The sequence below is a fragment of the Phytophthora infestans genome, genomic scaffold (assembly GCF_000142945.1).
Source record: "Phytophthora infestans T30-4 supercont1.6 genomic scaffold, whole genome shotgun sequence".
NCBI classification, from domain to species: Eukaryota; Oomycota; class Peronosporomycetes; order Peronosporales; family Peronosporaceae; genus Phytophthora; species Phytophthora infestans.
Genome location: NW_003303753.1, coordinates 2,198,351 through 2,221,155, shown reverse-complemented (window position 1 = coordinate 2,221,155; position 22,805 = coordinate 2,198,351). Strand labels below are relative to the sequence as shown.

Sequence of the window (22,805 nt, the reverse complement as noted above, 5' to 3'; positions counted from 1 at the left end):
AAATGAAAGGTGTGATCAATAATTTTATAAATGTTTCCTGTACCTGGGTTAGATTAATAAACTGCACAAAATATCCTCGCCCGTCTAATGAATTTGAATTTGCTGCGGGTTAGTCGGCTAACTACACCCGATGGTGGTGGCCTGACATCAGCGTAAGTCTTTAAAGAAGCGATAATATCATGTTGTCAACTAGCTCACAAATTAAATATGTTTTCCGCAGCATTGTTCAGTGCGCAATATCACGACTTTTTCTGTGATTCACTACTGGCGCTCATGTTGTCTACATCCAATATGTAGCCGCAGGAGATGCTATGAAGGTCTAGCTTAACCCTGAAAACTCTGTAAATCTCTGGTTTTGAGCTTACAGCTTCAAACTCCCGCCCGGGCTGAAATATGCTGAAAAGTCGACCAAGTGCTGCAATATGGCTGTGCTTTGATGCTGAAAAAAACAGCATTTCACCAAGAAGCACCACAGTTCCCCTGCCGTGAAAATAATTATCAAATTCTATTTTTTCTCAATTTGCGCTACATATAAAAGAACATTGAGTACTAAGGATCTAAATTCTAGTGTTGTTGGGAGAGATCAGCGGAAACTACAACATGTCTGCATGGGAGGCGCCTTGCACATAATATCAGCTTCGCACGACTTTTTTAAATATTATATTTAAGAAAAAAGGATCGCAGCTGTCAATACAAGTATTTTGTAAGCTCGTTTGACAGAAGCACAAAACATATGATAAACTTCAACTTGATCTTAGCGCGGTACATTGTAATATATAACTCCTCAGTCTGAGCTCATGTGCTTTGTCAGAACACAGCAAGCATGTGGGTCCTCGGCGAATTCTCCGATCGCAGCACCGTCGCAACAACAGCAGTATTGAGATGTCGACTCGAGAGTTCTCAGGCTTAGAATCTTAGCGTAAGGCTGACAAATGTATTGCTGCCTTGTCGCTTGGTAAGCTTTCTCCTCATCCTTCTGTCGACGTTGCTGTGGATCAACTGTCTGCTCCTAGAGCGGAACACGTAAGCCAGACGCTCGCTGCGCCTCGCCCAAATCGGCCGCGAATGGAACCTCGAGAAGGAAGATCCGTCACTACTCAATTGGGTTCCATTTGCCCAGACCACTCTAACAACAGTCGGGTCAACCTCACAACCAACCACTACGACAAGCAACCAAAGCAGCCTAAACATGAATATAGACAGTAACAATACCAACGACGTGACCTTCGCCACCGTGCCTCGCTTCGTGCGTACCGTCTACGACATGCTCCAGAACGAAGACCAGCGCATTCTATCCTGGTCGGCCGACGGATCTCACTTCCAGGTCTACGACGTGCCGAGACTGGAGACCGAGGTGCTGCGCAAGTATTTCAAGCACGGCAAGTTCTCCAGCTTCCAACGCCAGCTCAACAACTTCGGGTTCCACAAGTGGACCAAGACGCGCGCTAGTGTCGCTACCTTCAGTCACGAGGTGCTCGTGCGGTGTCACACGTCCCAGCTCGCCGGCATGGTGGGCCAGATGAAGCTCAAAGCGAAGGCTGGGGCTGTGATGACATCGGCTCCGGTGAAGCCAACGACGTCGATGAAGCGACCTCGGAATCTTCTGGAGTTCACCACCGAGCTCACCACTTCAGCCAAGAAGCACAAGATGTCACCGCGCGACGTGTGCGCCATCGACGAGCTGTCGGACGTATGCTCCGCGTCATTCGTGGATCCGCTGTGGTTAATGGAGGACGCCACCTTCGGCTTCAATGACGGCCTTCTGCTGCTTAACGTACTTGATTCTGTTGATCTGGAGACTCTGGACTGGGATGGTGGCTTTGTCTCGTTAGTCGACGAGCTGGCTTGCATCAGCAACATTGGCAACGGCAGCAGCTGCATCAATGTCGATGACGTCTTGGACTGCTGCTTCGAGCTTGACAGCACGGTATCGACCAGCATGCTGACCGAGTTCGATGTGTCTGCCATTCTTGGTGACATTGAGACCGACCAAGTGCTCTTTAACTGCGAGATCGACGCTCTGCTCGGAGATATCAATGACGTTAATACCGACGTGGACACCTTATCGTTCTTATAGTTCAAGTGCTGTCATTACCCAAGTCCAATGTATAGCTTAATGTTACTTGTCGTTGTATGTAGCCGAAAGCCGTTTACTCGGCACTAAATCCATCCACATTAAATACAATGATTCCGCGCCACTGCCATAAAGTTCCAGATTTCAGAGTACCGGTACATGTATCCTCATCAACGATAAGGCGTCAAGGAAACGACTAAAAGTCTTCAATCTCTTCACATTACGCACGCTTGATATTAAGTACGACCACCAAACTTTTGCATGAGCTTGGACCCCTTTGGGATGTTCTTGGGGAAACGTCCTCCTAGTCGACTGCCCTTACTCGACTCTGACGAGTCTGTACTTGCCGTAGAGCCCTAAAACACACAAAACACCGTCAGAAAAACGAGCGGGAACACAAAAACACACGCAAAGACGGCCGCACCTGTCGTGCCCGTTTGAGGTGGTCCTGATTCATGCTGCCGAGACGCGATCCCAGCCCACCTCGAGCCGACATGAGGCCATGATCGTGCTCGTTCTTTTTGCGCTTTATGCCGTGCTGTTCCTGCTGCCGCCGTCGCTTGTGGTCCTCCTGACTCTCAGTCAGCGTTGTCTGCCATAACGCGGCCCACTCGCGTTTAACTTTGGCCATGTCCTTTCCTTCGTCGTGGAACAGCGCCATGATCGCGCGGAAGTCCTTTCTCTTCCTGGGCTTCGGCTGGTTGGGATTGTTAAGCGTCGGCTTCTTTCTCTTGAGGTCGTCTTGCGGTGGAGGAGGTGGCGGAGGAGGCGGCGGCAGCGGCGACTCGGCCATAATTTCCTTATTGCTCTTTGAACTAGAATACCGGTATTAATAGAGCAAACTGGCGGGGAGGACTAAAGCAACACACACCAAAAATTGTGCATACTTTTTTGTGACAGAATTTGGCAAATTTTAGCTTACCGGTAATTAGACAAAAGATTTGAAGTTTTGTGATTGGTCGTTGGGCCGATCTACATGTCCATACGAAAAATCCGAAAACGGTTTAACTTTCCCGACTGGCCCACAATTGAATTGAAGTCATGTCGTTCCTGCGCTTGTCGTCGCTCTCCCGCTCGCGGTCGCTGCTGCAGACACGGTGTCTGTCTACTCACGGTCATCCGTTCGTGTTCGATTCGCGCCATGAGTATATGGACTACCTCGAGGCGCACCAGAGCCGCCTGCCCTGGGGTTTCTCCGTGGCCACCACCAAGTTCGATTTCGTGCCACAAGAGGCGCCCCACCTGCCAGCCAAGATGACCATGACACTCATTAAACCCGTCAAACCCACGTCTCTCTTCGCTGCTGTGTTCACACAGAATGCCTTCCCCGGTGCCCCTGTCCTTGTGGGTCGCAAGCGCTTGAACGAGCCAAAACTCGGCGCCATCCTCGTCAACAGCAAAATTTCCAACGTCTGCGCCAGTGGTGGTGGCGTGGCTGATGCCGAAGAAGTCTGCGAGAATCTAGCCAAGCACCTTAGACTGGAGGGAGGCTCTCAGGTGTTGCCCTGCTCCACGGGCGTCATCGGATGGCGCATCCCGGTAGACTCTATGGTCGAGAACCTCCCCAAGCTCGTCACCAACCTGCAGTCCGAGTCCGTTCTACCTGCTGCCGAGGGGATTATGACCACTGGTAGGGCTGCAACTAATGTGTATAATTTCTTACAGTTAAGAGCTTATAAAACCCATGTTCTACCTTAGATTTATACCCGAAGATCCGCTCCATGGACGTGTGTGGCGGTCGCATCGTCGGCATTGCCAAGGGTGCCGGTATGATTGAACCCAACATGGCGACGATGCTGTCCTACATCCTCACCGGTGCGTGCTGGCAACGTGAATTGATATCAGTTCTCACAGTAGACTCACAATTATTGCTGCAGATCTGTCGATCCCGCGTGACGTCTTGCGTCAACTACTGACGGAGGTGGTTGGAGACACGTACAACTCACTGAGTGTGGACACGGACCAGAGCACGTCCGACACGGTGACGCTCGTTTCGTCGGACCAGATCCCGTTCGACATGAAGCAGCTGGACGAGTTCAAGACGGCGCTGCACGAGGTGTGTCTGGGGCTGAGCGAGGACATTGTACGCAACGGTGAAGGTGCGCACCACGTGATGCGTGTGCGTGTGAGCGGCGCGCTGTCCAACGAGATGGCGAAGGGTGTCGGCAAGTCGGTGGTCAACTCGCCTCTGCTCAAGTGTGCGGTGGCTGGCAACGACCCCAATGTGGGCCGCCTCGTCATGGCTGTGGGCAAGTACATGGGAACGTACCACAAGGACGTGAACATTCAGCGTCGCATGAAGATCCGGATGGGCGGCGTTGTCATCTTCGAGAACGGCGAGATGGTGCTCAACGACGACATTGAGGCCAAGCTGGTGGCCCACATGCGCGACGCAATGCTGATTGAACCCACGCGTGGTGGACTGGACGCCAGCTCGCACAACTACCCGCCGCACGGGAAGTTTGTCGAGGTAAGCGTTGACGTAACGATGTTTATTGCGTGAGGTGCTAACAGGTTGTTTGATTTATTATTGCAGATTGAGATCGACCTGGGTGTTGGCTCCAAGGAGACGCAGGTGCTGGGCATCGACCTGACGCACGAGTACGTGGCCATTAATGCTGACTACCGCTCGTAGATTGAGCGTCACATTTTCGTCATAAACTCGACTCGAATGATATGACTGTCAATAAGGTCGGACGAAGGACTATTCTAATACACCCGGTGACTTCTTTACATCCGATTAATTGTACAAATTGTTTTTTATTAGTGCTTTTTTGATAAAAATTATTGTATCTCGTGACGGAAGAACCCAATCATGAGCTGCATTCGACGCTTCACTTTGTCAGGATCAGCGAATGCTTGTCGTAGAACAGTCTCCAGACGCTCCTTATCGATCCCACGAAGGAAAGATCTGAAGCCTTCTCGTGTCTTGAGTTGACCTTGTCTCTCTCGCACCAACTGAACGAGGTGGCGATCACTCTCATGATTTCCAGGACCAAGTGTCAATTTCTGATTGAGTTGCAGCCGAGTTGGCGAGTTTTGCTGGTTGCAACTGGTGTTTGCGGTGTCGACACTTGTGGCTTCCTTTGTTACTCGAATGTTACGCGGTGACAGACAACTCGGAAGACCTGCAACACTTAAGTTGACGAAGTCTTCTGCGTCGTCTTCCAGTTCGTCTCGCCACTTTTCGATCGCATTCAGACTTTCAGCCACATTAAAGAACGCAGTCTTGGGTACTAGCGTCGGACTACCGAGTTCCGATACCACGGCTGGACACACGCTTGATCTGTTATAGCACGAAACAAGGAGAGAAAGTATGTTATCTACTATGGATATAGTCCTGTCATAGACGCTGATGCCACCGCACCAGATACAAAAAAATACTCACGGGATACTTACTCATCGTCGTCGCTGGAATCCTCGTTCTCCTCTTGTCTTTGGGAGCGTCTAAGTTGCTGTTTACTGCTCAGCGAAGTCGGTAGATGGCGCTTAGCAGTTGAGATGTCCACTGTAGGGGAGAGCACGTCCAGATTCCAGTCATGCTGACGTCCCAGAGCCTTCGTGTAGCTGGCTATTGACGTCTTGATTGGAGAACATGGTCGCTTCGTGTCATCGCTGCCATCTAAGATGAGGATGTCGACAGTAGACGTACCGGAGGACAGCCCACGACACTTTGAAGACCCCCCTCGCGACCTTGGTCTCGGTGGGACTCGTGCAGGCTCAACAAACGCTTCTCGGACGTTGACTCCATTTCGCAATACTCCAGCTGACGTGTTGGGTCGACGTTCCAGCCGAGCAACAATTGCTGCCCCATTTCCAGTGACGCCGTCGATGCTTCCTTTTCGTCGACATCTGCTGCGATTAGCTGTGGTGTCTTCGAGGTAGAGCGCTTTGTTGGTGTCACGGGGAACTCCGATTTGCGACGTACCGACACTATCTAGCTGCCAGGTTTTCAGCTCGTCCAAGATGGCGTCGCGAGACTTGTGCTTGTGGGTGTCAAGCTCTCGAGCTCGGTCAAGTGTGTCGGTGATGGAGATTCGTTGTGCTGGCGTCTTCGGGCGTTCCGGTAGTCCATGACTCGATGAAGGGCGTGTATTAACAGAGCTTGCAGAGTCCTCAGAACTGCCTCCCGTATGTTTGTAGAGATCGCGATTTGATCCCGTTGCCTCGTGTCGGTGTCGACGAAGCGCACTCGAGACGTTTCCGGCGAACACGATGTCGGTTCCATGAGTGAGGCGGCTACCGGAGTCGTCAGCACGAGGAGAATCCACTGGAAGTCCGTTCGATGAAAGCTGACGAGGACTTCTGAGCTCATTCGGCACCATCGGGTCAGAAGCTGATACATCGGTGTGAAGCCGATCTTGATGATTGCAGATGGCAGCGTCGATTTCTGAGTCCGACAACTTGACTCTCTCGCTGTCCGACAGTGCCTCGTCATCCAACGACACCAGTTGTGGCACGAAATTGGCAACAATCTGACGGTAGTGTTTGACGGTCTCAACTGAGTTCCCCGTTAGGTTAAGCGACATGAGCTGCGGACAGAACGCTGAAGCACGAGTTGTTAGTTATTGAAGATACCGAGTGGTGATACTGTTGACTGATCTTACCGAGTTGTTCGATCTGACCAATATCCGTGATTCGATTCCCTTCGAGGTCTGAAGCACAGTACAATGAGGTAAACGGTACGCCCCACCATCATTCAACAGCTTTAGACAAGCCGTACCAATCACACGAAGCTCCTCATGCATCGTCAGTGGGCTGATGTCGCTCACTTTGTTGTGCTGTAGATACAGCTCTTGCAAGTTCATGAGTGCTCCGATGCCGTCGAGATCGGAGATCTGGCAGTGCATCGCCCAAAGAACTCGCAATGATCGAAGCGATGTACCCAGATCCCGAAAGCTACTGAGGTTGCTCTGCTGCAACCGTAGTTGTTGCAGAGACGGCAAGAGTTCTCCTATAACTTCAACCGATTGTTTCGTCGAGTCGATCGATATCTGCAGTGAAGTGACGCGCTCGAGGTCATGACTCCCTGTCAATTGTATCTACACCACCGAGCATAAAAACATAAGGAACTAGGTCGAAAAGAGTTATCACGCAGGCCTCCAACTCACTAGCTTGTCCTCCGTGATGTCATCGAATGGATTATCGAGTTGCAAAGTCTCCAGTTCTGTTTCTTGCTTTTTGGGCTGGTTTATTATTGGGGACAGCAACCCCGATGCACTGGCACCCAATCCACCGGTAGGAACGGGCGTTGGGTTGCAATCCCTCGGCAGCGTTCGGATGAGAAAACTTGTCTTGATGTCGGCAGGCTTTGGTGTCGGCTTCAGCTTCATGGTCGTGGAGGTAACAATCACATTCTCGTCCATTTCGTGGCGTAGATCACCCAGCACGACAGCGCTCATGGTTCCAACGCAGAGTCACCTTTTCCAAGTGCCACACTAACCAGACCTCGTCCTCCCCAACGCATCCGCTATTAATATCTCCAAACCCAAAGCACAACTGGCAACACGCATGCAATAGTTTTTGATCAATGTTAGAGGTACCGAGTAGCTCGTACTTAAGCGAATGTTAGGGTTACACTGTGTGAGTGACTCGAGCCACTTCGTGTTAATTGGTCCCGAGATACATGTACATGTACGTACTAAAGGTACTACGCGAAAATATATTACGGTAATTTAATTTTAACAGATAAAAAAATTCATCATTTTTAGAGATATCGGTGCTTGCGACGACAGCCAGTCACGCGACTGGTAGCATGAGGTGTTGCTGTAATGTAACTGGAATGCATGAATGTCACCCGAAGGTACGAAGCACTTAGTGAGAATTTGCCTGACGAGTACTGCTAGAGTAGAGCAGACCATGACCAGTATCTTTCACTTTACGCAGCTCAACAGTATCACCGCAGCACGCACACATTGGAATCAACAGACAGAGGCATCACAATGCGAGCTACAGGGGTACATTATCTTCATGTTATCGACTTCCTAACTCGCCTGCTGCAGGCACTTTAACATGTACCGAAGCCTGAAAAAACGCATTGAGGCATGGCTGAGCTTTTTCGGCATATCGATGCCGGTGAGGTAGCACTCAAAGAATAGTAAAACAGCTGCTCCACAGCTTGAGAAGTCCGGCTGGCGTACATTCGTGACTCTCTGAATCGGCAAGGGTATGGAGCTGTCTTCACCTTCTAAAAACACGTCTTTCAGTAGTTCTTCGCATTTGGCGTAATATTTTGACTTGGGGTCTTGCAAGGGGTCGAACACCAGGACTTCTCGACGTTCGCTGCGATAATCGAAAACTGCTCCACACCAGTGGTTGTTGTCTATGTGTAGCGGCAACAGAATGATCTGATTCGTTTTCTTGAAAGGCTTGCCTGTATTTATAGCCCTGAGCCGGACGACTTTATCGTGGAAACGATTGAAGATCGGGTTAACGATGCCATTATCCGGGTGTTCTCGTTGAAGTAGAGCAATCCCATGCCCCATGCATGAATCATCCATCCACATATTTTCTCGAAGCGTTAGTAGTCCGTTATAGGGCACACTCCCGAACGAAGTCTCGCGGCCACCCTTCAGAAGAATCCGCCTGATAATAACTTCCCGTTCTGTCGGATCGCTGCTGACTCCGTCATCAATCTTTACCGGTAGAGACAAGCGCTTGACGCTAGTGTTGACAGCCCAAGTAATCGCATCTTCAGTGGCAGATAAATACTGCATGGAGGCGTGCCATCGGTCCATCGCGACAATGTCCTGGTATTGGAATATCCCAAAGCGAGGAACTCTTACACCAATAGTGTCGTCATCGACAGTTTCAATCAAGCCTTTTCGAAACGCTGCGACCGCAGCCAGGCATTTTTCCACAAATTGTTTTGGAAACACAAATCTGACGTCACAGATGCACTCATCCTCAAGATAAATACCAGCATTCGCCTTCTTGGTCTTTGGAACAGCTCGAATAGTGAGATTGGGTAGCACCTTCTTGGCGTCTTCATAGGTGTAGTTGTTGTCCAACAGTTTAGCAATGTTCCGTACGCTTGGAACTGGTGCCAGCGTCCCTTGTATCAACTTGGAAGCCTTCTTCTTGCTATTCTCGATCCTCTGCTTCTTTTCTGCTTTTCCTTGCTTCTTTCTGACCTGGGGACGTCCCCGACTTTTTGCGCTCTTTGTTATCACAAATGACCCAGACTGAGAGGATTCTGACGAACTGCTGCTAATGTGCTGGCGCTTGAACTGGCTTGGGTTTTGTTTAAAATCAGACATACTTGCTGCATCCACCTCTGGGGTGGTTAAAGTCACACAGGAATTGCCTCTAGTTACACACAGTGGTTCTTGTGTAGCAGGATGGGTCAAAGTCACGTGGGAAGTACCTCTAGTCGCACACGGTGTAGCTGTAGGCTCTTGCATTGTAGCTGTAGCACATTGCATTGTAGCTAGAGGTGCGCTCTGTTGAGTCGGAGGTTCGTCATCGTCCGAGTTCGCTGTGGAAGTGTTCTTGTTTTTTTCTTCATCTTCCGTATCCTTTTCATCACAGCATCCTTTGGTTCAACAGCATTGGTATTTAACGTAGGCGAAAATGTCAGCGACGATAGCTGTGAAAGCGGGTCGACCCATTCACCTTCTCGACCAACAAATGGTGCAACATCGTCCTTGATAATGTCTTCAAATTTCTCCAAGGCGTTCATCATTTCTCCAAATACAAACGTTCCGTTCCTGCTCATAATGTCTGCAATACTCTTTCCACACTCGAGAGCGTGCTTGTACTTCGTCGTACCATTTAAAACGTGATGGCGCCTTGCTGTCATAGCAGAGTCACGGACTTGGAAGGCTGTGCACGCAGCTGTTCTGTCTGGTACGTCTTCTTCTGGCGCAGGTTGATTGAGCTTGCACGACAACCTCCAACGGGGTGCATTGTACCGAATAGGAATTGCCTGTTTTCCACGTAAAAGACGCCAATACATGACGTGCCGGCATGGAAGCAACATCGTCTTCATGAATACACATAAGCAGTGATATCTCTAAAGGCACGCAATAACAGCGACGTACGTTAGGGTTTACACGGGCCAGAACGGGTGACAAACTTACCGTAGTGTCGACATGATAGCATGTACTGGTGTGGCCACCTCCGGTCAGGACAAACAGGCTGGAATGTATTTCCTCCACGCCGTAACTTGTCTTGCGATCCTTAGACGCCCAATACTGCTCTTCAACAAGCCGGTACGCATACGGGCTGACTTCGCGCGCTAGCTGTTCAAGCTCGTGATCTGCACCATCATAACGCATCTGGCCCACGTCTGTGATTTTCTTTCCGTACTCCATCTTTGCTACTGCTTGCAAGAACATCAGCGTATCTACGCACTCATCCAGCGCCATCTCCGGCTTCAGAACCTCTTTGATATGACCCCATGATGTTCCAAGCCTACAGATCACCAAACCACCAGGCAAAAACACAGTTAAAGGTGAGTCTAGAACCTATAGCGCAAGAAATTGTACCTATTATTGGTGTGGTTGCCTAGATGTGGAACATCCGAACGTGCGTACAGCGCCCATCGTTCTTTTATCGAATCCCAGTTCTTCATGAAGTACTTCAAAAATGGATGCGTAGGCACAGGTACAGGGTCTTCACGTTTAAGACGAACACCTTCCAGCAAGAAGTATAGATACTTCAGAAACTTAACGTACTCATCCGTAGAAACCGCCAGCCGCATCATATCGATAGCATCTTCAACTTGGTCTTTGTCGAAGCTGGACGGGCCTCCATACTCGCTCTTTGCCAGCTCGGTCCGAATATACTTCTTCAAATGGAAGTGACACAGAATCACTTTCACGCCAGGGAACTCCATTTCTAGTAATCCCAATTCACCCATGTCCTTGTCAATCACAATTACCCTGACTTGCTCCCACGAAGAGTTGTTAAACTTGAACGACCCGATAGCATCTGAAATACACTCTGCACTTTCGTTCTCCATGAGACTGTGATGTACGTATTGACCCTAGCATTACGTTAACAACTCATAAGTAAGAATTTGTACATATCAAGTACATGTTGTAGCTGAAGCTACGCAAACAGTAAAAGTGTAACTAGAGGCGCATAGGATGTAACGTCAGGTACATTTACTTACATGTCCGTACACATCGTTAACCATGAGCGAGAAGAGCTTGTAGCGCGATTCGTTGGTGTTATGCGTCGCGTCAATGAGCATCACTTCAGGAAAAGCCTTGAACCAGCGTCGCATTTGTCTCGTCTGCAACGCGATGGTCTGTGCAGTTTTGGATTCGTCGACGTAAACGGTTGCTCGGTTTCCACGACATTCGCAAATCCCTCGCAAGACAGTCTCCAGCCGTTCTTCAGTAGTCGCACCTCCCCTTCGTCTCTCCTTCATCCTCGCCACCATGTTGTGTACATCTCGAAGCACCACATTTTTTCCTACATGGAGTCCAAAACAAGAATGCTATCAGTCACTATATATAATTCTGGGTTGAGTTAAGCGCACCCACCTGTCTTCTTTCGCAGGAACTGCATAATTAGCTTCGGCTTAGAACCAGCAGCTTGGAGTTCATCCACGAATGCCAGTATGTCCGGATCCTCCACGCGACGGTTCGACACATGGTTCTCAAATGTAGCGCGAAACACATTGTGGTTGTGTCTGACGTCAAAGTCAGTGACGCGTACCATGAACGTGTCGTGTTCATCGTTCCATACGACAGCAGCCTTAATGTTTGCCTTACAGCCTGTAGTCTTTTTGAGAAACGACCTTCGTATCCCCTTTCCACGGCTCTTGCGCTTCCACCCGTGAGTGCAGACCAGCTTAATCCAGAAATTTCCGAACTCCTCAGGGATCAATTGATCCGACGTCTCATCAGTAACTGTGTTAGTCGTGCCGGAATCATCTGGGTCCTTCGCATTAACACTCAGGTTTGCTCGCGCCTTAATTTCTCGATTTCTCTTTTGAACCGACGTGGACGTGCGCTGTGGAAAGATCTGGTGTGTCTCCTCCTGGTAGCGCTCCATGTATTTGCGGAAGGCATCCCAGCTCTCATGCCACTCGACATCAACTGGGGGACAGAGCCACGAGACCCCAGGAGGGACTTGCCGCTCGGGTTCACTGTCGCTCATTCTGATTGCACACATGAGAACCACAGAATACGCTCTTAGCTTACCTCCCCCCCTCTAATCTACATGAACATGCATGCTTACCTTCAGAGCTGTCGTGTGTCTTCGTCTCGTATTAGAGTTTAGGAGGGGCGCGTGGCTGATGTAGTGCGCGGGATTTTTTTGGAATGAAAGGCTCATAGATATTGGGGATGGGAGAAAAGGGGGAGAGGGGGTGTCTTTTTCAGAAATCTTGTTTTTCAGAACTGAGTTGAAATTTACCTCGGACAGTATTTTATCGTCAAAATTACGAAGGTCCTACTGTAATGTTTCGTGTAAGTACTATTTTACTCGGTGCCGCTAACCAGTTCCATATTTTTTTATCTAATAAATGTAGCCATCCTTGCGTACCAGTATATCGGTACATTATTGGCAAAGAAAGTGGTGGAGGACAAGAAGTCGCCGGCCATGACGCCGTCTATCGCCGCTGCCAGAGCTGCACGCGAGTCGAAAGCTGAGCCTGACGTTCATGGGAAACCGTCGTACGTCTTTCTGCGTATAAAGCGCAAGCGCACCGACGACCCGATGGAGTGTTTGGTGGTGCACAGTGAGCCGGACTCGAAGCGTTCCAAGACGGACCTGGTACAGGCTTTTACGAATCTGTCGACCACTGAGAAGCGGTTCGTGTTCAAGCACATCGACACAATGGAGGAGCCCATCACTCCAGGTCGCGTCAAGTGGACAGAGCGACTCAAACGCAAGGCACGCTCGCTCAAAGATGAACGCGCCGACATGTTGGCCAAGAAGCAGCTCGTCCCAGTGTTCCAGACAGACCCCACGGCCTCCAAACAGACCGAAAAGCGTGTGAAACAACAGCAAAGTCGCTCTAAAGCACGTCGGAAAGAGGAAATGCTCAAGTCCAGAGGACTAGAACCTATTATGGAGATCAAGGAGAAGCAGACGATGGAACTGCACGGCATCCGACTGGTAGATCTACACGTCGCGACTGCAGCGAGCACAGAGAAGGACACAGAACAGGATATAGTAGAAACGAGCAAGACTGATGTCGTCACGGTCAACGGAGCGAGACTGAAGCCTACGCGTGTACTGAACCCGCACGAGCGCGAGCTGGATGAGGCGATTTGGACGGCGTTCCGAGCCAACAACTTCGCACCATTCTTCCAGATCTACCACGCGCGGCGACCTGAGCTTCGTGTAGACTCGACGTCATTTCAACGCCCAGCAGATGGAAGCTCGATACTTATGGCGGCAGCGCTACACGGACGCAGCGATGTGATCGAAGTGCTGTTGCGCTCGGGTAGTACGAGTGTTCTTCAGCAGGATTATGATGGAGCTACGGCTGCGATGTTCGCCAAGCGTGGAGGCCACATCAATGTGGAGACAGCACTACTTGCCTGTGAAGAAGCAGAGCACGAGAAGGACTACGTGTACGACGTTTACTGTGTTGATATTTCTGCCAGTGAAGGGCAACACGACGCAGCAACTAGAGACGAAGACGATGCAAAGCAAACAAGCGTGAATGGTGTGCCGGTTGTGAGTGTGAGCTCGGAGGTGCATCGGTGGCTGTCAGAAGATATGCCGAGCGAAGACGTGGAGGAATACATGCTCGAGTCCGATATCGATAGCAACGAAGAAGACGGGTACGCATGCTTGTATAGATATCCGTGGCGCCGCTGAGGAACGGGCTTTATGTTAAGACCAAAATGCTCAGAGACGGCGGCTCGGTTGGATTTGTGTTTTTGACGGCTCTTTTTTCTGCCTGTGGCTGGCCTGATCTGTAGATTGAGCGAAGATTCCAATGACGAGGACCACGAGGCCAACGATTATCCAGACGAAGAGTCATCGGACGAGTCGCTGGCGGACAGCGAGGATCTTGACGAGGTATGTACTTGCTTGAGTTGGAGTGTGGTATTAGGGTCATTCGTCTGACGTGTCTTTCGCTCTCGGTAGGTCGGGGCCAGGCGGCGATGGCAGATATCTGAAAACGACTACACGGAGCGGGATGACTCTGATTATTAAATCAATTCAAGTGTGTGTAGAGTGCGACCAGTTTGTCATATAAACATTGATAATTTCTCACCCCGCCTGCGTGCGATTCTTGTGGATGGAATCATAAAGTAGATGCAGTCTTCTCGGACATAACTTTCGTATAGTCTTGTACATTCGCGATATGCAACGGGTCAACATCACTTTTGATCTGGTAGTGCCGAAACGGTGTCAAGGTCACTGGGGACAGCGCACATCACCCAATCGATGCCGCGCAATCGATGTCGAACCACAAGTCCATGTCGGCATCAAAGTCGATGGTACTGCTATGGCTGTTGCTGTAGCTGCTGTCATGGTCACCGTCGCTGACACTGAGTGACGTGGCAACGGTGTCCCAGTCCAGCTCCGCCAGATCAACAGAATCGAGTACACCAAGCTGCAGCAGGTCGTCATTGAAGCCGAAGGTGGCGTCCTCCATTAACCACGGCGAATCCACGAACGACGCGAAGCAGACGTCCAACAGCTCGTCGATGACGCACACGTCGCGCGGTGATATCTTGTGTTTCTTGGCTGAAGTGGTGATCTCGGTGGTGTACCCCAGAAGACTCCGGGGTCGCTTCATCGACGTCGTTGGCATTACCGGTGCCGATGTCATCACAGTCACAGCCTTCTGCTTGAGCTTCATCTGGCCCACCAAGACAGCGAGCTGAGACGGGTGGCACCGCACAAGCACCTCGTGACTGAAGGTGGCGACGCTGGCGCGCGTCTTGGTCAACTTGTGGAACCCGAAGTTATTGAGCTGACGTTGGAAGCTGGAGAACTTGCCGTGCTTGAAGTACTTGCGCAGCACCTCGGTCTCCAGTCTCGGCACGTCGTAGACCTGGAAGTGAGATCCGTCGGCCGACCAGGATATAATGCGCTGGTCTTCGTTCTGGAGCATGTCGTAGACGGTGCGCACGAAGCGAGGCACGGTGGCGAAGGTCACGTCGCTGGTTTTGTTACTGTCTAAATCCATGTTCACGTTGCTTTGGTTGCTTGTCGTAGTGGTTGGTTGTGAGGTTGACCCGGTTGTTGTTAGAGTGTCTGGGCGAGTAAAACCCGATTGAGTAGTGATGGATCTTCCTACTCGAGGTTCTATTCGCGGCAGATTTGGGTAAGACGTAGTGCCGTCGACAGCAGGATGAGGAGAAGCTTGTGCCAAGCTGCGAAGGATAATATTATTTGTCATAGTTTTGCCAGACCCTGCGTCAGATTCGTTAAGAACGCTTGACTAGCGATCTCGCTGCTGCTGTTTCTCCGACCGAGCTGCGAGGGGAGAATTTACCGAGAACGCGCATAGCGCGTGTGTTCTGACAATGCACATGCTTTAGCTTGGGGTTTGAAAACGCGTGCTATAATAACACATGCTAGTTCTATAGTAATTCGTGCAACTGCTTTCGTAGCACCAGGCTGCTTACTATTGGACCAAACTAGGAATAAGTGCTTGAAGTCATCAAGTTGAAGTGTATCAGATGATCCATGTCGAAGGATATGTAGACGAGCTCGCAAAAAAGGACTAGAGACGATCACCGAAAGTGCACGAAATAATACTTCAGCAAAAAGATCTGCAAGAAATACTTGGAACACGATCTTCACTTGATCTTGTTAGACGTCCAAGTATAACGACAGACGTATAACTCATCTCAGTACGGTGCTTTGACGCGGACATCAATCGTATTAGATGCGCCACCAAGCACTTACGTCCAATGAAAGCACGGTTGAAAGCTCACTACGTCAATAATTCAGGTGTCAGTGGATCCATCATTTGAATTACAAGCTACAGACTACGAGCTACGAGCTTCGAGTACTATCTTCCAACGTGCCGGAAGTGTGCAGCAGGTACATGTACACTTTCTGTACTAGTTATGCGAACAGCAAAGAGCTCATATCATCGTTGATACCTAAAGGAGCTGCTTCCCAGTACAAGTTCCGTCTCACAGTCCGTCAGAGACGGAATGGTATCAAGTCCACCGAGGTCAGCGCACAAATCATCCTCGGTCAACACGGCAATCGATGCATCAGAATGGACGTCGAAGCACAAGTCCATGTCGGCATCAAAGGCGATGGTACTGCTATGGCTGTTGCTGTTGTTGTCATTATCACCATTGCAGAAATCAAGTGACGCAGCAAAAGCGTCCCAGTCCAGCTCCGCCAGATCAACAGAATCGACTACACCAAGCAGCAGGTCGTCATTGAAGCCGCAGCTATCGTCCTCCATCAGCCACGGCAGATCCACGAACGACGCGAAGCCGACGTCCGACAGCTCGTCGATGGCGCACACGTCGCGCGGTGACATCTTGTGCTTCTTGGTTAAAGTGGTGATCTCGGTGGTGTACCCCAGAAGATTCCGAGGTCGCTTCATCGACGTTGTTGGCTTCACCGGTGCCGATGTCATCACGGCCACAGCCTTCTGCTTGAGCTTCATCTGGCCCACCAAGACAGCGAGCTGAGACGGGTGGCACCGCACAAGCACCTCGTGACTGAAGGTGGCGACGCTGGCGCGCGTCTTGGTCCACTTGTGGAACCCGAAGTTATTGAGCTGACGTTGGAAGCTGGAGAACTTGCCGTGCTTGAAGTACTTGTGCAGCACCTCGGTCTCCAGTCTCGGCACGTCGTAGACCTGGAAGTGAGATCCGTCGGCCGACCAGGATATAATGCGCTGGTCTTCGTTCTGGAGCATGTCGTAGACGGTGCGCACGAAGCGAGGCACGGTGGCGAAGGTCACGTCGCTGGTTTTGTTACTGTCTAAATTCATGGTCACGTTGCTTTGGTTGATGTTGTAGTGGTTTGTTGTCAGGGTGACCGGACTGTCGTTAGGTGGTCTCTGCGAGTGGAACCCAATTGAGTAGTAACAGATCTTCCTACTCGAGGTTCTATTCGCAGCAGACTTGTGCAAGGCGCAGCCAGGGCCTGGCTTACGTAGTGCCGCGCTGGGAGCAGACAGCTGGTCTGCAGCAACGTCGACAGCAGGACGAGGAGAAGCTTGTGCCTAGCTGCAAATGATAGTATAATCTGTCATACTTTTGCTAGACCCTGCGTCAGATTCGCGAAGAACGATCGACTAGCGATCTTGCTGCTGCTGTATCGACCGAGCTGCTGCTGCTGTATCGACCGAGCTGCTACGGGAGAATTCACCGAGAACGCACGTGGCGCGTGTGTTTTGACAAAGCACATGCTTAAGCTTGGGATTAAAAAAAACGCATGCTACTTTTAAACGGGCTACTTTTATAGTGAATTCGTCTAACTTCTTTCGTAGCACCAGGCTGCTTACTATTGGACCAGACTAGGAATAAGTGCTTGAAGTCATCAAGTTGAAGTGTATCAGATGATCCATGTCGAAGGATATGTAGACGAGCTCGCAAAAAAGGACTAGAGACGATCACCGAAAGTGCACGAAATAATACTTCAGCAAAAAGATCTGCAAGAAATACTTGGAACACGATCTTCACTTGATCTTGTTAGACGTCCAAGTATAACGACAGACGTATAACTCATCTCAGTACGGTGCTTTGACGCGGACATCAATCGTATTAGATGCGCCACCAAGCACTTACGTCCAATGAAAGCACGGTTGAAAGCTCACTACGTCAATAATTCAGGTGTCAGTGGATCCATCATTTGAATTACAAGCTACAGACTACGAGCTACGAGCTTCGAGTACTATCTTCCAACGTGCCGGAAGTGTGCAGCAGGTACATGTACACTTTCTGTACTAGTTATGCGAACAGCAAAGAGCTCATATCATCGTTGATACCTAAAGGAGCTGCTTCCCAGTACAAGTTCCGTCTCACAGTCCGTCAGAGACGGAATGGTATCAAGTCCACCGAGGTCAGCGCACAAATCATCCTCGGTCAACACGGCAATCGATGCATCAGAATGGACGTCGAAGCACAAGTCCATGTCGGCATCAAGGTCGATGGTACTGCTATGGCTGTTGCTGTTGTTGTCATTATCACCATTGCAGAAATCAAGTGACGCAGCAAAGGCGTCCCAGTCCAGCTCCGCCAGATCAACAGAATCGAGTGCACCAAGCAGCACCAGGTCGTCATTGAAGCCGCAGCTATCGTCCTCCATCAGCCACGGCAGATCCACGAACGACGCGAAGCCGACGTCCGACAGCTCGTCGATGGCGCACACGTCGCGCGGTGACATCTTGTGCTTCTTGGTTAAAGTGGTGATCTCGGTGGTGTACCCCAGAAGATTCCGAGGTCGCTTCATCGACGTTGTTGGCTTCACCGGTGCCGATGTCATCACGGCCACAGCCTTCTGCTTGAGCTTCATCTGGCCCACCAAGACAGCGAGCTGAGACGGGTGGCACCGCACAAGCACCTCGTGACTGAAGGTGGCGACGCTGGCGCGCGTCTTGGTCCACTTGTGGAACCCGAAGTTATTGAGCTGACGTTGGAAGCTGGAGAACTTGCCGTGCTTGAAGTACTTGTGCAGCACCTCGGTCTCCAGTCTCGGCACGTCGTAGACCTGGAAGTGAGATCCGTCGGCCGACCAGGATATAATGCGCTGGTCTTCGTTCTGGAGCATGTCGTAGACGGTGCGCACGAAGCGAGGCACGGTGGCGAAGGTCACGTCGCTGGTTTTGTTACTGTCTAAATCCATGTTCACGTTGCTTTGGTTGCTTGTCGTAGTGGTTGGTTGTGAGGTTGACCCGGTTGTTGTTAGAGTGTCTGGGCGAGTAAAACCCAATTGAGTAGTGATGGATCTTCCTACTCGAGGTTCTATTCGCGGCAGATTTGGGTAAGACGTAGTGCCGTCGACAGCAGGATGAGGAGAAGCTTGTGCCAAGCTGCGAAGGATAATATTATTTGTCATAGTTTTGCCAGACCCTGCGTCAGATTCGTTAAGAACGCTCGACTAGCGATCTCGCTGCTGCTGTTTCTCCGACCGAGCTGCGAGGGGAGAATTTACCGAGAACGCGCATAGCGCGTGTGTTCTGACAATGCACATGCTTTAGCTTGGGGTTTGAAAACGCGTGCTATAATAACACATGCTAGTTCTATAGTAATTCGTGCAACTGCTTTCGTAGCACCAGGCTGCTTACTATTGGACCAAACTAGGAATAAGTGCTTGAAGTCATCAAGTTGAAGTGTATCAGATGATCCATGTCGAAGGATATGTAGACGAGCTCGCAAAAAAGGACTAGAGACGATCACCGAAAGTGCACGAAATAATACTTCAGCAAAAAGATCTGCAAGAAATACTTGGAACACGATCTTCACTTGATCTTGTTAGACGTCCAAGTATAACGACGAACGTATAACTCATCTCAGTACGGTGCTTTGACGCGGACATCAATCGTATTAGATGCGCCACCAAGCACCTTACGCTCCCAATGTAAAGCACGCGTTGAAAGCTCACTACGTCAATAATTCAGGTGTCAGTGGATCCATCATTTAATTTACAAGCTACAGACTACGAGCTACGAGCTTCGAGTACTATCTTCCAACGTGCCGGAAGTGTGCAGCAGGTACATGTACACTTTCTGTACTAATTATGCGAACAGCAAAGAGCTCATATCATCGTTGATACCGAAATCATCGCTGGAGCTGCTTCCCAGTACAAGTTCCGTCTCACAGTCCGTCAGAGACGGAATGGTATCAAGTCCACCGAGGTCAGCGCACAAATCATCCTCGGTCAACACGGCAATCGATGCATCAGAATGGACGTCGAAGCACAAGTCCATGTCGGCATCAAAGGCGATGGTACTGCTATGGCTGTTGCTGTTGTTGTCATTATCACCATTGCAGAAATCAAGTGACGCAGCAAAGGCGTCCCAGTCCAGCTCCGCCAGATCAACAGAATCGAGTGCACCAAGCAGCACCAGGTCGTCATTGAAGCCGCAGCTATCGTCCTCCATCAGCCACGGCAGATCCACGAACGACGCGAAGCCGACGTCCGACAGCTCGTCGATGGCGCACACGTCGCGCGGTGACATCTTGTGCTTCTTGGTTAAAGTGGTGATCTCGGTGGTGTACCCCAGAAGATTCCGAGGTCGCTTCATCGACGTTGTTGGCTTCACCGGTGCCGATGTCATCACGGCCACAGCCTTCTGCTTGAGCTTCATCTGGCCCACCAAGACAGCGAGCTGAGACGGGTGGCACCGCACAAGCACCTCGTGACTGAAGGTGGCGACGCTGCCGCGCGTCTTGGTCCACTTGTGGAACCCGAAGTTATTGAGCTGACGTTGGAAGCTGGAGAACTTGCCGTGCTTGAAGTACTTGCGCAGCACCTCGGTCTCCAGTCTCGGCACGTCGTAGACCTGGAAGTGAGATCCGTCGGCCGACCAGGATATAATGCGCTGGTCTTCGTTCTGGAGCATGTCGTAGACGGTGCGCACGAAGCGAGGCACGGTGGTATTGTCGACGTTTGTGGACTTATTTCGCGTGCTCATAGTCGTGTTCGCTTACTGAAGGAATCTGGGTCAGTTTGAAAATCTTGGAGTGGTTCGAGCCAATGTAATTTTGCATGTGTGGTCGTCGAATGAAAGCTGTGCGGGAAACACAGGACACGGGCCGCACAGGTTGCAATATGTTTTAATAAAGGATGGGAAAGGTTCTTACCAAACGTTGAGCCGGTCAGATGGTGACATGCTGGTATGCGGCACAGCTCGTGATAAGCATTTGACTGTTAATTTATTCGGTGGGTTGGTGCTTATATGCACAAGTAAATGATACCATGATACCACAGCAACAACACACATTCGCAACTAATCGTTGTTGCTGAGGTTATCTGGCAGAGCAGATAGTAATTAGTTACCCATTCGTAAGTCAACAGTTTCTTGCAGCTTGTCGAAAATGGAAAGTGAAGCCATTTTCAAAAACGTAGAAGCACCTGTGCGATCATCAAGACGACACTTCAATGCCAAGTACCTGTCAACTCCAGTAGACACCTTATGATCTTGTTGAGGCGCTTGCAGCTGCGTTTTCTGCGCATTTTAACACCAGGTTGATGCTAGGACTAAATGTTTGTACAACGAAGCCCGTCGCAAAAAAATCTTCTGTGTATGTTCTCAACATAAATATAGCAGACGATATCACTGAGAAGGTCTCAGTGAGAACTGAGGCGACTCTGAACCACATTTCAATTTGATTTTGAGCGTGCAACCCTTTGAGAATCAACACAGTTATTGCCAACCATCAAAGCGAAAGAATGATGCACTTGAGCGAAAATTTGGTCGACGAGGTTCCTCGGTTCGTGAGAACTCTCTACGATATCTTGCACGACGAAGACCCCTGTATCATGTCGTGGTCGGTCGACGGCTCCCACTTTCAGGTCTTCGATGTACCCAGGCTTGAGCGCGAGATTCTTCCGAAGTACTTCAAGCACTGCAAGTTTGCGAGCTTCCAGCGGCAGCTTAACAACTTTGGGTTTCGCAAGTGGACGAAGACGCGTGCCAGCGTGTGCACCTTTAGTCACGAGTTTCTCCACCGATGTCATCCGTTTCAGCTTGCGGGGGTAGTAGCAGAGATGGAGCATCACAAGGCTGCTATGTGTGCTGCAGCTTCTCACATTGGTACGAAGCGTTTGAGAGAGGAAAGTGATACCGACGAGCGATTACTCCGCGTGGATTTGAAGAGGCTGCACACTGAGGACAGACACGACGACCAGCGTGAGCCTGAACACGAGATGGCTACATTCAGTCCCGAGAACTTCAATAGCAACTCATGGCCATTAGTGGACTTGTGCGCACTGGACTGGTCTCTGGTGACCGATACTGGTCGTGAAGACGAGCTTAACGCACTACTTGATCCAATACTAGCTGAGAACCAAGTGACGACGACAACTCGTGCACAGACTGAAAACAAGAGCGTCAACAGCAACCTCGCTTCAAACAAAACCAGCACCGAGACTGGGCTGGATGGGCTGCCTCCGCTAGACGTTGAATATCTGGGCGATTCATGGACTGACATTTTTGACGAAGTAGCTTTGTGAGTTGGCAATTCTTGCATTTGGTATGCAAAAGCGTTTTGTAATTTTAAATTTTGACTTAAATGAGAAGTAGGTATGGCATCTTGACCAAAGTCATAATTGTTCTCACAGGTCGAAAGGCGGCCTAACACACAAGAAGTATATTCACAGATCGTGTACAGAAGCCGGATATTCTCTGGATTTTATATCCAGAGTTTTAGGAGCTCCGAGAATTACTCTACTCAGATCCCAAACTTAGAGATGTTTTCAGTTGAAAATCTCAGTTAATTTAAGCACTTAAAATACCTGTTATTTAACATCTTCATTGTTAATTTTGCAATGTAGATCTCATTCTGTATAACAGGTATTTTAAATGGCAGAAATGACACACTGTGTAGGTTCAGAAAAAAACTCCGGGGTTTCTCTCTGAACCTACATAGTGCGTCATTTCTGCCTGCTAAATCAAATAGTTTGGATTTAAAAATCTTATATCGGCTTATATCCTTGGTACCTTTGATACCACCAACCAAGTGAATTTTGCATGTGGCGGCCAAGCGTAACATCACTGTAAATTACGACTAGCCGAAGTAATATATTCCGCCCCGAACAACTGAGGCTCAGTGACTGAGCCGATGACGCGGCTGCCACTGGAGCAGGCGCATCAGATGCCTACGGC

The 22,805-nt window shown here is 50.0% G+C and overlaps 5 protein-coding genes across 5 annotated transcripts; 3 read left to right on the top strand and 2 right to left on the bottom strand.

Annotated features, from left to right (window-relative positions):
• Positions 1-2,378: 2,378 nt before the first annotated feature.
• PITG_04699 (uncharacterized protein) lies at positions 2,379-2,867 on the bottom strand (the record flags this gene model as incomplete). The annotated part of the gene is made up of 2 exons (XM_002905387.1): positions 2,379-2,411; positions 2,499-2,867. 2 exons carry the CDS (start codon positions 2,865-2,867, stop codon positions 2,379-2,381), a joined length of 402 nt encoding a protein of 133 aa, XP_002905433.1.
• A 248-nt stretch (positions 2,868-3,115) lies between these two features.
• Positions 3,116-4,709, top strand: PITG_04698 (arginine biosynthesis bifunctional protein argJ, putative; the record flags this gene model as incomplete). Its single annotated transcript, XM_002905386.1, has 4 exons — positions 3,116-3,704; positions 3,773-3,889; positions 3,952-4,544; positions 4,611-4,709. 4 exons carry the CDS (start codon positions 3,116-3,118, stop codon positions 4,707-4,709), a joined length of 1,398 nt encoding a protein of 465 aa, XP_002905432.1.
• A 252-nt stretch (positions 4,710-4,961) lies between these two features.
• PITG_04697 (uncharacterized protein) lies at positions 4,962-7,476 on the bottom strand (the record flags this gene model as incomplete). The annotated part of the gene is made up of 6 exons (XM_002905385.1): positions 4,962-4,985; positions 5,030-5,360; positions 5,474-6,620; positions 6,682-6,729; positions 6,798-6,912; positions 7,186-7,476. The coding sequence occupies 6 exons, from the start codon at positions 7,474-7,476 to the stop codon at positions 4,962-4,964; spliced, it is 1,956 nt and encodes a 651-aa protein (XP_002905431.1).
• A 5,133-nt stretch (positions 7,477-12,609) lies between these two features.
• Positions 12,610-14,166, top strand: PITG_04695 (uncharacterized protein; the record flags this gene model as incomplete). The annotated part of the gene is made up of 3 exons (XM_002905384.1): positions 12,610-13,824; positions 13,966-14,065; positions 14,146-14,166. 3 exons carry the CDS (start codon positions 12,632-12,634, stop codon positions 14,164-14,166), a joined length of 1,314 nt encoding a protein of 437 aa, XP_002905430.1.
• Positions 14,167-21,287: 7,121 nt separating this feature from the next.
• Positions 21,288-22,515, top strand: PITG_04694 (uncharacterized protein; the record flags this gene model as incomplete). Its single annotated transcript, XM_002905383.1, has 2 exons — positions 21,288-22,149; positions 22,494-22,515. 2 exons carry the CDS (start codon positions 21,371-21,373, stop codon positions 22,513-22,515), a joined length of 801 nt encoding a protein of 266 aa, XP_002905429.1.
• Positions 22,516-22,805: the final 290 nt, after the last annotated feature.